The sequence below is a fragment of the Molothrus ater genome, chromosome 2, assembly GCF_012460135.2.
Source record: "Molothrus ater isolate BHLD 08-10-18 breed brown headed cowbird chromosome 2, BPBGC_Mater_1.1, whole genome shotgun sequence".
NCBI classification, from domain to species: Eukaryota; Metazoa; Chordata; class Aves; order Passeriformes; family Icteridae; genus Molothrus; species Molothrus ater.
In genome coordinates this window covers 110,258,591-110,277,260 of record NC_050479.2, presented here as the reverse complement: position 1 = coordinate 110,277,260, position 18,670 = coordinate 110,258,591, and the positions used below count along the sequence as shown (strand labels likewise).

At 37.5% G+C, this 18,670-nt stretch overlaps 1 protein-coding gene across 3 annotated transcripts in view; it reads right to left on the bottom strand.

Moving 5' to 3' along the window:
• Positions 1-18,670, bottom strand: part of CADM2 (cell adhesion molecule 2) — a 586,546-nt gene that overhangs the window by 76,041 nt on the left and 491,835 nt on the right. For all 3 annotated transcript variants that reach the window (XM_036384807.2, XM_036384819.2, XM_036384813.2), the window contains one exon: positions 14,391-14,481. In XM_036384807.2, the coding sequence (XP_036240700.1) occupies positions 14,391-14,481 (91 nt within the window). The remainder of the gene's footprint in view (positions 1-14,390; positions 14,482-18,670) is intronic.

The following is an 18,670-nucleotide window of genomic DNA, read 5'->3' as shown; positions in this document are numbered from 1 at the left end:
CTCACTTGCTGGGGAGCAGAGGCCTTTCAGAAGTGATGGCTACTGTGAGCTAACTGGCAATAGCTCAAGGACAAAGCAGTAGGCAACACTTCACAGAAACATCTGCAGGTTGGCCTGCACTCGGCCACAGATTAGATAAGGTGTTTTCCAATTCCTATAAAGCAGCAAGGATGCTGGTTTTGTATCAGAATTCTTGTACTGAAGGCTGATAGGGGTGTACTGCACAATGCTGCACCTGTTCAGGGGGATGCACAATGCATTATCTGCCATGCAGTCCTTCAGCGCTCTCACAGGCAATGGATAAGACACACCTAATGACATATCAGTAATTAAAGAAAAGTGACAGCCTTGTTTTCAGGAGGCTGTGCAAGACAGCAAGGGATAGAGACCTCTAGAAGATGCATCTCCTTTATTGCTGCAGTAGGGGAAGGCAGCAGAAGAAGAACCGTGAAGCTGCCCCCTCATCCAGAGAATGGAAATCCAGCAGAGCCAAGTTCCAAACTGATGGCCAGGCAATCTCACACAGGGAAAGAAGTGAGGTCCACTCACAGAAAAACAACGATGCCTTGAAAGCTTCTTTAAAATTCTGGAGCTGAAAGTACTTTGGATCAGCACTGGAGCACATCGATAATATACGCCCTTCCCCTGTTCTGCCTGGGATTGGTGCCATATATTGATGTGCAAATTACAAAGACAAATCCCTTTCAGTCTCAGAAACTAAGACCTACACTCTCAGATAAGAACAGGGAAGGGAAGAGAGGAGAAACTATAAACAGATAAGTGAATATTAAAGAATAATTGTCAAACCTTCCTTAAATATTTTACCGCTGTTCCTAAAGGCTTTTTCTTTCCTGTCAGACTACAGCCGAAATGATAAATGGCATATAACAATTTTATTCACATGAAAAATTGTTGATTAAATATTGAAATCTCAATAGCCTGGTTTCACTATAATTCTAACTCTATATGTTTCTAATTATGCAGTCAGTATTGAAACAGGTAAATCTTTGGGCTTCCTATGCTGCTGTTTACACCTTGTTGATTCCTTCTTAACCTTTTAGAGCTATTGAAGAATTAGTAGATTATTCTTTTTCATCAGTTGCAAGTAAAGCACAACTATAAGAACAAAGGATGATGGAAAACTGCCATGGAATTTCCAATATCTGGAAAAAAATGTATTTCAAAGACATGCAACTGTCAGCAGTATTAAGATAATATGGTGCTCAAGTGGATGCATAAGAATGGCTGCTGAAAATTACTGGGATTAACCAGGAACTATGTTCTTAATGTTAATGAAGTACTGCTGGGGATAGGAATGCTGCAGCAAAGCATAATGATAGGATGTGCACACCTTAGTTACTATGCATGTCATAGAACAGAGGAAAGTAACATCTTCTCATCTGGCACATCTTCAGACCTGTTTCTAACACCGTGTCTCCTCACAGCAGTTTACAAGCATGCTGCATACCCAGCCAGGGGAACAAGCACTGAGGAAAATAGTGATTTATCAGAAATAAAAGAGAAAAAAAATAGCAGAAAGAGCTTCAGCACCACTGATTTTAAAGGCTTTACATTTTCATGTTACAGGATTAAGGTACGTTTTTTTTAAGATAGCCTGGTTTACATAGGTTATGCTGAAGTGCCACATAGAGATAATGGTTGGGACTGCAAAAAACAAGAAGCAGGCAGTAACTGCTGTCACACCACATTTTCAGGTCCTTTTTCCCTATGTCTATTGTCATATCCTCAATGCCAGCTGAGGTTTGAAGGGTATATAATGGAATTAATGAGCAAATATTATTACGAGGGGTTTTTTCCCCTTTGACAAATCCTGATTTTCAAGTGCTTAGATATTACAGGCTGCCACACTGACGGATGTTCACATGCCTAATTTGCACTGTTTTGAATTTGCCTTCACTGTGTCCCAACATTCACAAGAAACATTGTCTCTGTTATTACAATAAGCTGAGAAATCCCATCTAAGAAACGCCAGCTGCGTTTTCTGAGTTAAGGTCAAATGTTTGCTGGCACGAGAATCAAAGAGGAAAATGAAGAGTGGCTGATTCATTTCCGCTTTTTCCATTAAGTAAACAGTTGAAAATCTCATTCACAGTTATTTGCTTGTCCAAATACTACTTGTTTGAAATCATTTGCTGTTGATGTAAGACACAGTCAAAGGGAAGCCTCATTAAACTAAAATTCCTTCCTGCACTTGAGGTGCAGTGACAACACCCAGAGAGCTGATAAAAGCACCAGTGCTGCATCTAGGATGACAAGCAAGGACTTCAGAACCAACCCTCATTAACCAAGGTATGCACTTCTTGACTTTCAATGAGTGTAAGAACATCATGAAGTCCGGGAGATGAAGCAAAGTATCTTCTTTTCACCAGATAAGAAACCATTAATACCTAGCCAGAGCAATGACATTCCAAGATCTTCTGTTGAATTATTTCCTCTCAGCAAGTAAATATTTGCTGCTATATACAACAGTTTATAGGAGCACCATAGGAATGAAAATACACCATAAAATTTTTGTACCTCAGTTATTTTTTCACGATTGTCAAAAAAAGCTGATATTGAGGCACATTGTATTGAACCATAATGAATAATAAAATGTTTTATGCTTTCAAGATAATATAACAATACCCTAACAATAATACACTGTGAACTCACGAGTATTTGTATTTCAGAGCTAAGTTCTATACCATGGTTTGTGTCAATTTCTTTTGCATTTAAAAATAACTTCTGAAATAGCAATACAATAAAGGGAAAAAGAGACAAACATTATTTACTTAGAAAAGTTTTTTTTCTTTTCCCAAATGTGTTATTAACTCTGCTTTAGTTCACACAAACTTCTCTCATACAGAAAATTATTCATTAGTACCTTCATGGTAATAATTTTAGCACTGTAAAGGAGATATCCTCAAGCTCTCCATGGGCTCCAGCTCCATTAGCATCTAGTCCCAGCAAGCCACAACAGCCTACGTTCAGTGCTTAGCAGAGAAGGAGCAGCTGTACTGAGCCAGACAAAAAGTTCAGCTAGCCTAGTCCCTTATCTCCAACACCAGGGATAAGCAGATGTCTAGGGAACAGGCCAAGCACACATCTCAGGCATTTCTGATACCAAGCACAGTTTAAAAATACTCTGTAAACCTTAAGGACTTGCCTTTTCATGAACTTAGGCAGTTTTCCCTTGAATTACTGCAAATTTTCACCATCTGTCATATCCATCGACAACAAATTCCCCAAGTTTACCAGTCATTTTATGAAAAATTATGTCCTTGCTTGGCAACAAAGCTGGCTCTTATTAGTTTGACTTTAAAGCTGGCTCTTATTAGTTTGACTTTCTCTTAAGCATTGCTATTTGTAGAAAGAATGAACTAGCAGTCTTTAACAACTACCTCTGTATCATTTTCAATTTTGGAAACATCTGCAATGTTTCCCTCCTATACCAAATAGGCCCCCATCAAGGATCATTTAAAAATGTTTATAAAATAGACTTTTCTCTCTGCAAAAGGAATTAAAACCCCATGAAACATTTTTTTTTTTTTTTTTTAATTCAGATTGAAATTTAAATTCAGTCTGCTAATTCTAGTCCTTTTTATAAATTTTAGTATTTGAGAAGATGTCAGTTCCACAGATTCTGGGATCTTTCCTGAAGCTCTGTTGTCCTGACCTAGCCAGGTGGCATTAAGCATTAAGTTTCCAGTCACAGTTCATAATTCATCAATCTCATCCTTGAATTCCCTTTGAATGCTGGGGTAAAACCTTCTGGTCCTGCTGACTTCCTAGTGCTCATTTTGCCTGTTTGTACCACAACCACCGCCACAGCCCATTTAAATCTTGCTGGTGAGCACCTGAGAAAAGAGGGAATCAGTCTTAATGTACCCAGTTTCCTCTGCCACAGAAAACATGGATGTAGCAAATCCATGTGGCTTCTCTGTAAACCTTGATTCTCAGTTAAAAATGACTGACAAACTTTGCATTATTTAATTTTAAAAAAGAAAACCTTTCATTTTCAAGTTTCTTTTCTAGTTATTCCTTTAATATTCCTGCTTTTTTGGTGGTTTGGTTTACTGAATTTTTATATTTAATCTGCCAAGATCTAAGAAGCTTCTCTTTCCTTTGGAAGATAATTTCAGCTTTTCAAATTATAGCTTTTGCCCTTATTATTACTTTGATTTCTCTTCTGTTTAGCCTCACAAACTTCTTCTCAAGGGATTCTGCTAGGTGATATGTATTGACCCTGTGGTTCTAAACTAATTTTTTTTATTTTTCTAACATAGTCCTCAGGCTGCCTGGAAAGATTTAATTCTCTTAGTTGCCCCTTATAACTCCTTTTTAACAAGATTCTTCATTATTATGTAGTTCCCCTTTTTTGATGTTGATTACCATATAATTGCCCAGACCTTAATTTTTTGCCTCTAGGTGCAAACAGCAAATAAACACTTTTTAAAGAATAAGCTGAATGAAAATGGTGCTGAGAGCTCCCTCAGTCTGTGCCACCCTTTGGAAGATTCTAGAAATTGTGTATACGAGGCAGAAAGGTAGGTTAGGAATATTCAAGAGCAATAGAAAGTAAAAGCAAAAGAAAAAAACAAACAAGCCCCCCACAAACAAACAAACCCAACAAAAAATGATAATCAATAAGCAATAGTAAGTAGAAACACTGATGTATCTCCCACTTACCTCCCTCCTACCACAGGGTATCACAGTCTCTCCCACCAGCACTTCTTAACCCTTGGTAAACCTTTACAATTCCATTTTAGAGGTGACCAATCCAGTGTTCCCAAGCAGGAATAACTAAAGCAATGGAAAGAGGTGATCCAGTTGCAGGAGCAGGGGTTGTCCTGCAGCCCCCGGAGGAAAATACTCTGGAGCAGCATTTTCCTGTGCAAGACTGCAAATTTCAGACTCAGTCTTTCCTCAGCTCTTAAATAATAATAATTAAATATGTTTTGGAAACGGTTTACCATGGTGCTTAGAACAGTGTGGATGTGGAAATTTTTAACCAGCCAAACTCAGGTCTGAGAAATCTCCAAGATCTTCCTTGCAATGCAAAGACTAGCTCAGCCAAACAATGAATAACTTGCTACACTAATAATAAATTAACCCAATCTATTACTTCTCTTACCTGTTTACTGTCATGCCAGTCAGAACCACAAACACTTTTATCTTGTCATCTCCATTTTTTCTGAGATTCTGCTCATCAAAGAGCAGTGTTAAGCTCCTCTAGAAGGATGGTGCTTTATCCTGCTAGCTTACCCCACATACATGCTCTCAAGGTATTCTGCTGTTGTAAATGTGGGGTAAAAATGTAGATATTCAACGAGCAGGTGCTCCCTGTGACATTGGGTGGTTCCACATAACATCTGCTACACAAATTCCTGAATTGTGAAACATAATCAGTATAACCAACATGACTTACACTGAAAAAGTTATACAAATGTGCCTTTTTGTGTTCTACTGCTAGTGGTTGATTTAAAATCTCTATAATTTTATGTGTAACTGTAGCTGAACACTTGTCTACAGAATCTAAGTATCTAAAAGGCCAAATGTCATATCCTTTCCCAAAACTTCTTTCTCATGTTTCAACTTGCAGTCTAGTACTTAGAATTACCTGCTCTGTATTTCAATTTTATCTATTATTCTATCCCACGGGCCTTTTTTATTTTAGCATGTGTTTCCACCTGAGAGCAAGGAAAAGAATTATTTCAAAAGCCATACACATGCAAAATGGATTTAACGAGCACTAAAAATGCTGTGTGCAGTTGTTTTTCATACTGTACTTTCTGCACTTTTATGGGTAAACACTGCAAAAAAGGGATGCTTAAAAAAGAGGAAAAGCAATTATTGAATTGAGCCTATTAAGCAATGTGATCATTTTACAGAACACTAAAGGGGTAGTTCTTAAGCACTGCAGGAGGCTTTATTGTAAAGTGTAATTTTCAGACAGCCACTAATGCTCCCACCTGCTTCTTTTTTGTGTCACACTTTTTATAACACCAATTTCCCTGCTTTCTGCAAAATACTGGGGAAAAGAAAAATTACAAAAAAGTGTAGAATGTCCCAGCTGTGAGAAGAAGGTACAAGCTCCCAGAAGGACAGGATGTTTAATACAAAATGAAATTTTATCTATTGAATATATATACTGTATCTCAGCAAAAATGTTACCTGCTTCATAATATGTTATCTACTGCATCATGGCATAATTCTACAGTAGAGGTGTAATATCAATGAAATATTGGTGTAGAAAGTCTCAAGCAGAATATTCACACAATCCTTTAAAATAACTGCCTTTACCTGCAAAGACAAACTACCTACGTGGAAAGTTTCACCAAGCAGATTTTTTCCTACAATTCATACGATATTCTTCATAAGATTTTAGAATATTTTACTGAAAATGAGTACTCATTAAATATAACGTAAAATAGACGTGCACTAAATCAAGGCAGGAGATATCATTAGCATGAACTCCTTCAAAATGACAACAATTCAAAAATTGGTCAACATTTCTCAGTGGTTAAAAATAACCACAGGAAACAGAGTGATTACCACAGCTGACATGGGATGTATCACATCAGATCAAATTAACAGGAGGCTGGGTTTGAGTTAACAACCATCTACTCAAACACACTAAGTTCCTTTTGGAGAAATAGAAGCTCACACTTCTCCAAACAGAAAAAAAAAAACCCATGCAGACAGCCTAAATGGGATAAAGATACAGAAATGAAAAAGTAATGTTAAAAAAAAAAAAAGGCCAAGTAAGAACATTTCAAGAAACTATAACAAGGGTGAAGAGACAGGCAGGACAGAGATACCAGAAGTATTTGCAGAAGATAGGCTCTATCTAACTGCTGAACAAGCCAAATTCAAGGAAAGACAACTTGGAATGGACAGAAAGCAAGACAAAAGACAGGACTAGGAGAGCCTGAGCTATCCTGAGAGCTGTTCCCAGTGACAAGGAACACAGGGCTGAGAACTGTGAGGAGGGTTTCGTACCCTTCTCCAAGTCTATGTCCACAGATACGATACCCTGTCCTATATATGTAGGCATTTATTCAAGCATGTATTTACAGAGCCTTGCTCAAAGCTGTGTGTGAAATGTGTCCCTGGAAACTTCACTGTAAAGTCAGAGCATTCAGAAGGCATAAATCAGATAAAGCTATTTCAGCTAATGCTAGTTCTGGGATCAAGGCAGAGAACATCAGGGAGACTCCTGGTTAGTTAAATACGCAGTAGTTTTGTTCAAAACTGTCCACCTTTCTGCTAAGACAAAGAGCTAAACATAAAACAGTGAAACTCCAGTATCTAGTACCTAAATTCCCCCCCCCCCTTTTTTTTTTTTCACTTACTTGATTTCACTTGTAGGTGGTCCTTTCCAGAGAAACCAGAGACTCTTAAATTCAGGATTTCTTATGTACAAATGTGTGTGAAGCTTAAGGGAGAAATGCTTTGATACCACATTCATGTTTTACAAGAGTAATATTTCATTGTAGATATGGACAAATCCATCCAATTTTCCAAATCATTAATATTTATTGATACTGCCTTAACTTCCAGTTTGAGCTGTGGATTCATTCTGCACAGTGATTTATAGACACAGAATCATGGATGCTTTTCCAGATTCATTATGATAATTCATATAGGCAGAATTGATACCAGCATTCCTTTATAGGCTGCTAGGTACTCATGGCACAAACCCAGATAGCAGTGAATAAAATCTATGTAGAAAATGAGATAATTTCTTACAGAACCTCCATCTCACCTGCCAGAGAGGCCAGGAAGCGCATCATATAAAAGTAGGACAGAAAAAAATGTCCATGGACAAAAGGCTGGCCATCAGAGGGTAAACCTGCCATTAGGATGCAGTTTTAAAGCAATATTGGCAAACTGCTCACACCAACACATTAATGGCTGAATATCAAGTGGGCTTCCACAATTTTCTGCCCCAGATTCTGATTTCACTCTCAAGCACAGGTTTGTAGGCATGCTAAGAACTCACTGTTACAACTCAAACCAAGGATGAGATATCTTCTGAGTGGGATGCTGTGTCATTCGAAAACACTCTTGGGAAAATAGGGACTGTGATCAATGTTAGACATGAAATATACACCATTTATTTTTCAGTTTTGAACTTAGGAATTTTTGCTGCTTCTGTTCCCAGCTGTAAATTTGAGGCAAGTGAATAATCTAATCATGCAAAGGTGTGGTAAAAAAACCCATTTAAATATTTGCTAAGTTCTTAGATACGATGGAAATTAAAAAAAAAATCTAAAAACCATATGACAGTATGAAGGACATCTAATTCTCTCTTCTGAGGGTATACATCAAACAAGACATACAGGTCATTCATAGCTACCATTCGTAATTAATGTTTCACTGAAGGAGTCAAGAATCCTCTTCAAAGGTTATATTCTGCCAAGAAAATCATTATCATGTTTGGTTTTGTTGTGCTTTTCTCTATAACTTTCATGAGCTCACCAATAATGTTATTCTAATGAAGGATACCTATGCGAGTTTCCTAAATAATACAAAGAAAATCAGGAAATTGAATGTGTCCCTCTTAGTACTTCTCAAAATGCCTTCCTCAGGCTCAGATGTCTTTCCACTTTGAACTAGTTTGAACTAAGGCAAGTATTCAGAGGAAGGAAGAGATTTTATCCTCTTTTCTTTACAATACCTTTCATCCTTAAGCCTGTGACTTATGATTCATGAGATAAATTTTTCTATAATTTTTTCAACTACAAACATGTGAAAATTCTGCAGAAATGGCAGGATCTGTAGATGAAGAAGACAGTGTATGTTGTCTACTCTGACTCTGACAAGTCTTTGGTGACTGTCTCCAATGACATTCATTGTACCCAAGCTGGGATGTCACTGTCACCTAGATGTTTGTGCCACTCCATGGGTGAAAAACTGTCTGCACCATTGATGGAGCTGAAGGAACGCTCTACCCAGGGGATGGTTAAAAGCATATTTCTTCAGGAGTCTATCCTGGTCCTGTTTAACTCTTTAATACCAAAGGCCTGGTGGAATGTGTTCATTAAGCTGGCTGCACTGATACATCTGAGGGGATGCCACTGTTCAGAGGGGCTTCTGTGGCCTGGAGGAACGGGCCAACAGGTTTCTCATGGGAGGCAGGGAATTCAGCAAGGATATAAAATCCTGCATCTAAGCTGAGAAGAACATGGAAGTTGTGGCTAACAGTAGATTTAACTAGAGCCAGCCTGAGTCCAGGCTCTGCTGCTTTCAGGTGACTGGATATGAGTTAATTCCCTTCACTGGCTTTCCTCAGTCTCACCTAGAGCCCTGCCAGGTCCTTCTCAAATGAATCAGCCACTCTCTCTCTGGCTTCCCTGGGTGGTGTGTGTTTCTTGTTACCATTAGTGTTTGTTTCCACCAACCTTTACAAAATGTTTGCCTCACTCAAGGGAGTCTTCTTTAAACAGATGCTAGAAAAGACAGGACACTGTGTGGAGATACTGCACACATCATTTACAATGACTTTATAGCCCAAGCCTGGCTCTTTGGTGTGCACTCATCATTAAAAGTGAACATCTTTCCTTACATTAATATGTTTATTTGTCCATACTTTATACTACTCTGTACATACTCGTGTTTGGTTTTGGTTGTGTTTTTCTCTATAATTTTCATGAGCTCACAAATAATGTTATTCTAATGACAGATACCTATGTGAGTTTTCTGAAATAAAAATCTTCCCTATTTATCTCAAACAAGGCCAAATATTCACTTTACATTAGTCAACCAAGTGTACTTTGATTCCCCTGAGGTTCATGGAATGGAAAGACATTTCTCTAAAGCACACAGGAGACAGCTAACTTTTCTTTGTTTCCTGTGCCCTAATTATTCCATTATATTTTGATGTCCTTTCTCCTGACTTAAAAAACTCACATATTTCATGCATGCTTTGATGAGAGTACTGACTAAGAATATTAAATATTGAACCTTTCTTTCATTATGGTCAGTTTTTGAATTTACTTTTAGGGCAGTTTTGAGTCACTAGACTATATTGTTAAGACACAACAGTGTAGAGAAGTTACAGGTTGCAATAAGAAAACATTGGCTTTTAAAAAAATTTGTAAGCATGGAAGACTGTAAATGATCATTTTTTTCTTTACTTTCTATATTTTTTTACAGCTACCTCATGTTTATTTTAAAATACTCAAAATACTGTCAGGCAATATGATTTCAGAAAAGTCTAGACATTACATAAAAAGGATGTCTAGGATTTCTGAAGTTTAATTACATTTCCTTCTTTGGAAAATAAACAAAGTCTTGGTAAAACTATATTATGCTAAAAGACGAAATTAATTAAGAAGTAACAACACCTTACATATATATTAGGCAAGCTCATTGATTAAAATATTACAGACTGACAGCTGTCCTGGGATCCAGCCAAAAACAATGGAAAAGAAAGCAGTGCTAAGAATTGAAAAGGGAAGAGATTCAATTTGGTTTGAAACTGCACAAAAGCACCTCCAAAAAAGGAATGCTGCTGAATAGTCATATCAAGTACAGAGGGTCTTGACCTTGGTTATGCAGAGAAAAGGCTAAATACATTTTTACCTGTAATTTGGAGAAAACAAAAAAAGCCCAAAACACAACAACCCTGGACATCAATATTAACAAAATCGTCAACAGCATGAAGAAACCAGCGACTGAGTCTTGCAAAAGGAAAGACTAAGCTAACAAAAATACATATATTCAAAGTTTTCCAAAAGAGAACTCTTAAATTTTTTATGCCAACTGTGCATTTATTAATTGGACAAAATCCTCACAGATGCTATATCTCAAGATCCCTTACAATATTCCACATAATAGGGTATACTCCTAGAGTGAGTCATGTTATCTGTAGTAAACTGATGAATATATTTCCTTTTTTCCTTTACATCAACAGAAAAATTTAATTGAAAATGTCACAGATTTATTCATGCAATATTCCAGACACCAGCTTTCTGCTGCTGTTTCTTAGAGCTGGTGCCTGAAGTGCTACACAACTGGGTCGGAACATCACCAAATCCACATGGCCTGCCTCTGCAAAATCATCACAGAACAGGCAGGCAGGAAGCCTGGCCTGCTCCTTTTAATGGTATTGTCCCACTTCCACAGCAGCAACACAGTGGTTACCCAGAAGAAGGTCATTTTCAGCTCCTGCCTCGAAGTAACAGAAATTAGCACAGGGCCTGACTGGAGCCAGAGCTGTCCTCATCCTCCCAGTGATGAGCAGAGAGGTAAAACAGCAGTTACAGAAATAGTGCAGTCTGTCTTACACCCTCTTATGTTGCCTCACTCAATCACATTTCCATCTTCCTCTCCACCCCTCTCTGCTCTCCTCTCCATGCCCCCAGCTTCTCCCCCTTAGCCCGCTCTCGGCATCCCTGTTCCAACACTGGGATCCCTTTACCAAGACCATGAACCCATCCACAGCAAGTGGGAACCCCAGAGGCTGGGACAATCCCAGCCCCCTCACATGCTGTGATAGCTGATGCTGCTCACATAAAAGGGTCTGAAGACATTTTTTCTCCTGTCCAAAGTCATGGCTAATGACTGGCCAAGAGAAATTTTATACCTCAAATTGTGAAACCTCAGCAGGGCCCTAGATCTAACCCTTAGTACAGTTCTTTGTAGTTGTTCTCTGTCCATCTGCTGTATGTATCCCTGGAGGATGCTGTTTCAACAAGAGATGCAAAGTGCAGTTATTTCCCAGAGGTTTGGTTTCAGCAAGTCTTCCCTCCCATTTCCTGCTACAGGGCTGTAAGTTAGGAAGGGCTTTCCCTCAGGACTGTAGACTGGAAACACAGCATCAGTGTAATGATGATGCACATGGTTTGAGGGACAGAATCCCCTTCCAGGAAGGTGATTCACCTTTCAGGGTGATGAGCTGTAAGGTGGTGTATGATGCTGTAAGTATCATACTTATGATGGTGCATGAGCTGTGTGATGCTGTAAGTACATTCCAGCTTTAGCCTCATCCTGTTTTTCCCCTTTGGAAAAGAATTCCTCAGCAGCAGCTACCAGTATCATCAATGTCACCACAGCCACCACCTGGCTTCACCCCTTCTCAGTTGCCACTTGGACGCTTCTGAAAATTGCTCTGGGATGCAAGGGAAATGCACCTCTAAGTAAGTGTTCATTTACTGCTGCCTGCAGGAAGCAGGAGAGACTGTGCCATAAAGTATACAGAAATTAACCCATGGTGTGCAAACGGCTGTGACGGACCACGGCTGGCCCTGAGCTCTCCATGAAGCCCACAATTCATCACTTACCTTGTGACATTGACATATCTGGGCTCACTGGACCTCTCCAATTCCTCTCTCTCTCCCAGCCAGCGGTACTCACAATGCAGGTTGGGAGCATGACTTTCCTGTTTCTCAAGCTAAGCCACTGCAAACTGCTCCCAGGAGGATGCCTATTTATTACTGGCCCTGTGCCATGAAAGACTGACCTAATGAAGCAATTAAGAGCAGCTGAAGTTGGCAGTGAATGTGGCCTGGACAATTAGAGGTGCATTTAATGGCAAAATATTTGTGCCCCAAAGGCTACCACATACAGGTCCTCTGTCTTAATAATTCTGTCATGTGAAGATTTTTTTTTCTTTCCCTTTCAAAACCACATACAAGTTTTGCACTTGAATCCTTTAAGGACAGAACACAGCTTTACTTAAAATAAATAAACAAACAGTAACACCTTAATTGAAGCTTTCTTTTAATTACTAAGTTATAACGAGTGCCTCCTAATGTTTAAAGTATATCCAGAATATAATGCATATGCCAAGGTATCTCACTTTTACTCCTCTGATTCTTTCCCTGATCCTGCTGTGAGTGAGGAACTGAGTGGGCCTAGAATGCTTCAAGTCTATTAGCCAAAGAGAGCACTTCATCTGTTAAGTCATGAGGAAAATACTGAGATAAGGAAAATGCTACATATCACCCAGCCTATGGGTGCACTCAACGCAATCAGTGCTGACATCTTTCCTAAAATTGAGCACTTGCACATCTTCAGCAGATTTTGAAAATAAGGGGGAAACAGACTCTACCTCTTCATACTCGGGAAATGTTCAAGGAATATGAGATAAAATAACAACTCCTTATCCTTCAGGTACATTATAAAAGCAAGAGAGGGCTCACAATGGAATTTTGTGTTACTGACAGAAGTACTTTTCTCAGCAACACACACATATCGGAAGTACACAGGTACAGAAAAGACCAATTACATGGAGCATCAGGTCAGACTAATTAGATGGACTACCAGTTTTCTGGTCTCAAGCAGGGAAGAAGCACGATCTAGGTGCTCACCCAGTCAAGATCTGGATGGAGGAGCTGCTTTAAAATGATGCAGGCACATAATAGATTAAAAAAAAAAGTACCTATGGAGTTTAAATTATGCCAGGCATAACTCAGAAGAGCTTTTGAAAATAGAAATTTTGGACTTAAATGCCTTACTTGACCTAAATCTGACTTCAGGCTCCTACATAAAGCAATTCCATGAAGTCACTAAAACTACACCAGGGAGAAATTCAGCCATAAGTGACATGATTTTTGTCATGCAATTTATACCTTTTCTAGCTTCAAAATATTATTTCATTACCATTTTCAAGACCATTCTAAATCTGTGTATCATCACAACACTATATATTGATCTTTTGAGCAATATTTAAGAAACTTGATTCATAATGACTTAATATTAAGCAATTGGATTATGGATATATATATATATATATATATATATATATATATTTATGAGTAAATACATAACAGCCCCTCTGGGCAGTTAACTGTTTTCAAGAGTCAAGTCTATTTAAGGAGTAGATTCTGTGCAAGGGTTAACCTCTGCAGATTTGTCTCTAAAGATATTAATAGAAAAGATGTTAATTCCCAAGGAAAACAATTTACATTCTTAAAGCAGGCTACACCTTTCCAAATCCTGGTAGAAACAGGCAGCCAACTTGCACATATAATTAAACTTCAAATTCCCCTGTAAATGGCAGCCAAAGTTCAATATATTTTTTTCTGAGGCTGGTTGATGTAGGAAGATTTTCATGAGATGTTTTCTCCTCTATCATCAATTTAATGATGTAAACAGAGATAGATTAAACCTGCACACCTTTCAGGTTGATATACCTGATGGGGAAAAAAAAAAAAAAATCTCACAGCTGGAATTCTTCCTGAAAACTAAAATAGATGACAAAGTAAAAGAGCAATCTTCTATAGACACTTAATGAAGACAGGCTTCAAGGGGTTTTCTATACCAGAGAGTACTTTACACCCCAGGAGGAGACAAAACCAGTAGATTTCTGCAGCTGAGGATTGCAGTCACAGCAGAATAAGTAAAATAACAAAAAACATATTACTTGTTAAATCACTTACACTGGTTTTCCTTTGGATTCACAAGTCAAAATTATAGATTGTCCTTCTTCAGGCCATGAATTGGAAGAAATGATTTTAACTAAAGGTGTATCTAGGAAGAAAAAAATAGACAACTTGTTGATATACACAAAAAAAGATTTATTATCTAAGAGTACATTCTTCTCTATTTACAACAGTCTAAACCACAGATTTAATTTACACTTGGAGACAGTTTCATATGGAGCCTTGTGCAATTTCCATTGTCTTCAGGAAGGCAATAAAAATGACCAATGTAACTAAACCAGTAACTTTTTATATCCCTAGGAGACACAGATAGAAAGCATGTGTATACTAAGAGAAAACTGTTTTTTATTTCTGTATTCGATGCAAACACTCCATATGACTATCCAAAAGTCTGATATCTAACAACAAAATAAAGAAAAAAAACCATCTATGATGAATAACAAGTACTCCATGCAATTGTTTGCCTATTTTTAGGCTGATATGATGGAATGCTGCTATTAGAGGAATGAATGCAATAGTGTACATTTGAATAAGAACCCTTTTGTTGTTGCAGAAGCTTGAAAGTCATAATAAGATAGATACAATGGGCTTTCAGATAGAATACCTTGTTACAGACGTTTTACAGGATATTATTTGTGAAATGCAATAAAGCTGCCCCTAAACCATAACAATCTTAAACAGAATTTCCAAAGAGAATGTTTCAAATATCTGCAAAAAGCACTACAGAAGAATCTGCAATCTGTCGTCCAATGTGATTGGAATAGTTTTATAGTTTTAATTGCAAAAAGATAGACAATAGAGCTACTGTGAATTCATGCCAAATAAAGCATTTGAAGTAGGTCTTTAACTTTTAAAATATTTGCTACCTGTCTTGCAAGAATATATTTTCAGAGTAAACATATGACTTAGAGGGCCACCTTTATAAAGAACAAAAAAAAGATGATAAATAAAGGACTGTTATGCATTTTTCCTTAGGAAGAGGAGAACCAAATTTCATTGTCACTGTGGAAAAAAAAAATCAGATTGAATTGAAAAATGTATATTTTTCCTCACGATTTCTTTGTCTATAGCTTCCTAATACAAACCACTTTATCCTGTTAATCTAGGATACCTAAGTTTTGTCTCACTAAATTTACAGTTGCTGTTATCCTTAGCAGTTGACACAATATAGCTTCTTATTGAGATGCCAATAGTCCTGCTGAACCCTAAATGGCATCTGAACAATTAAAATGATGGAAAAAAATTCTGACTTTTGATTTTTTATTTTTGCACATCACAGAGTAACAGCACAAGACAAGAAGAGGGAAAGGCTTAGTGCAGACTCTCTGTAATTCCACTGAAAGTATTTTCAGCATCATTCAGCTTTCCAGAATAGCTGCTCTAACCTTACACCAGTAGCAAATCTGTTCCACAAGTCCATATTTTTAAGGGCCCTGCAAACCATTATACAGGTGACTAATCCTTTGGAGGCCAGGCTGGCATTTGCTTCACTTTTAGCACATGCTTAAGGCACTGACCTCAAGTGCCTTAATAAATCAGGGCATCAAGTACTTCTGTGATTTCAGTGCTGCTGTTGAAGATGAGTAAATTACTCTCTTGACTATACATTGAACCAGAGGAGCAAATTAGTATCAGATAGGAATACATGAAGAATTTAACTGGGGGAGGGAGAAAACTAATGCAATGAGATCAAGAGGTTTCCAGAGAAATATGAAAAAGAGCAAAACTTTGATGGAAGTAATCCTGACAGCCACAGGTGAAGAAATTAAAGGGCAATCCAGCTATTATTCCTGGCTTAAATATTTTAAAAAATTATCAGCATTTTTTGCAATACTGTTAATGACCCAAATAAAATTGAAGAGAGGATTCCAGACAATTAAGCTTTCATCTGCATGGATCAATGCAGTGCTGCTTGCCCCTACTTGAAGTTCCCATTCCTACTTTAATCCACCAGGCAGCTCTCTGTTCTCCACACACTTCTAAATGGAGCTTACTAACACAGAAAGGTCTTCTATTGAGGTTTCACCCTCTAAGGCACAACAAAGTGGTGTAAGAAATACATTCCCTAGTGGTTTTCCCTGCTAATTGACTTAAACAGTAACTACTTGTTTCTCTAAAGCAGGAAACACAGGGTTTAATTCAATATATAATTTTTAGGGAAGACAACAACGGAAAATTTTTGCATTTTATTAATGATTCTTTTTCAAAAACTAGATATCCTATTTTGAGTGATTTATTCTCAGTATTACTATTTCTATTTTTTATTTTTAGGCCATGCTTGATTTCTCTCCAGAATTAAAGTTTATATTTAAAAAGGAAAAACCTTTAAGATAAACCTGCCCTCTATCTTCACATTCACATCAATAATTTAAATGAAAAGAAATCTTCAGAATAGTTGAATTGAATCAAAACTAACCTAAATATCTTGTTTTTACAAAGATGATAGAACCCTGCTGACTGGTACTTTCCCAGAACACAAGATGCTATTACAAAACACTACCTCCCCCTGTGACTCTCATTTCGGAAGAACTTAAAAAGTATAACTGTGCTCTATCAATACTGTGAGTTTTGACCTGTCACACTTAAAATATTAATCATAACAACTGGAACATCACATGATCTCAGGCAAGCACCAACATTAGAAAACAGCCTAAAGAAAGACAATCAAGAACTGTTATACACAAAGACGTTGATTTCTTTTCAGATATGTTTATCAGCTTGTTATAAATAATGGAGATATGTCAAAAAAAGATCTCCTTCTACAACCAGAAAAAAGGAGTAGAGTCAAGAGTAATGTGGGTCATATCTTGTCCTCCTCCTCTAAACTCAGTAGAAAAATAACAATGTGTACAAAGCTGAACTTACCTGAACTTTAATAACTTGCATATTTTTTAGTATTTAGGTCAGCAATTTCATGACATAAAATACCATGGGCCAGTATTCAAAGCAAAATTCTTCTGTACAAGGGAGTGGTGACTACAGTTTCTCTACAATATCTACAAATATGTCCTTATCCTGAGTTCTAAGAATATTATAGAGGAGATAAGTATTCCAAAAAGAATAAGATTTGGGAAAGTCCAATTCTACAAAAAACTAGTGGTTTATGTGGGTATAAGCACCACAGCAAGTTTTCTCAGTAAAACACAATGCTTTCAGTACCCAGTGATTTTTTTAGTTACATCCATCTCCAGCAGCGAGAGCTTCTTTGGCCCTCCAGTCTTTAGTTTGAGTTATGAGGTACTTATGAGCTGCAACTGATTTCTTCCACCAACCTAAGGTCAAACATGTCTTAACATATCTTCTACCCTCCATGAGCACAGAATCTGCTAGTTTGTTTCTGGACATACAGGTAAGAATTATGGCATGGGGCTTTTTTTTTGTATAACCTTTCGTGATTCAGCAGACCAAAGGCAAAAGTTCCCCTGAGTGATTCTGCTTCATCCATCTTTCTAGGATTTGGGCTCATCTCATCTCACAAGCCTGGGAAACTCATTCCAAAACTTTGGGAAGATTTATTGATTTTTGATCAGGCTATGTCATCTTCAGCAAGACACAAAATCAGTGAACATGTAGAAAATTGATACCAGCTTATACCAGTAACAATCTGATCTGATACATGAAGAAATTAAACACTTCAACACGGCTTTTGTTTTACTTTTAGCAGCAACTAATGGCAACATTCATACCTCGTGGAACTGCATAACTGACTGATTTAATCTCTTTGAAGCTATTTTCAAAATAAAGGTGGTTTTCATCAGTGACTAGACCTTTGCTCTTAATCAGATCTATGCTTAAATATGTGTTTACTTTCAGAATGTACTAGTTGCTTTTACACTGCTTGAAATAAAATAGACTTCAGTATATATTTATATTATTTTATCACCAAGCCTTTATAAGGTTACATGCAGGATTAAATTCCTTCACATAAATTGACTCATATAAAGTAATCACATGAAAGCCGCTGGAAAAAAATCCCTCATGATAAGTTATGTTATATTTCATGTGCAAACTCTCGACAAACACAGTGTAAAAATGGAAACCTGAATTCATAAAAGTAAACAAAATTGCTAGAATTGTGAACAGGCCCACAACAGAATCTGACAATTAATCTCTACTAGTTTCTTCTTAGTGCCAAGATAGTAAAAGTGGAATTTGGCCTGTTTTTCATATGTATCTTCAGAAGTCGTTGGTCCCATCAGTTCTCAGCAAAACCTCTCATGGAACTCACAGCTCTGGCAGAATCACTAAATCAAAGTATAATCCTTTGCACCTAAGGC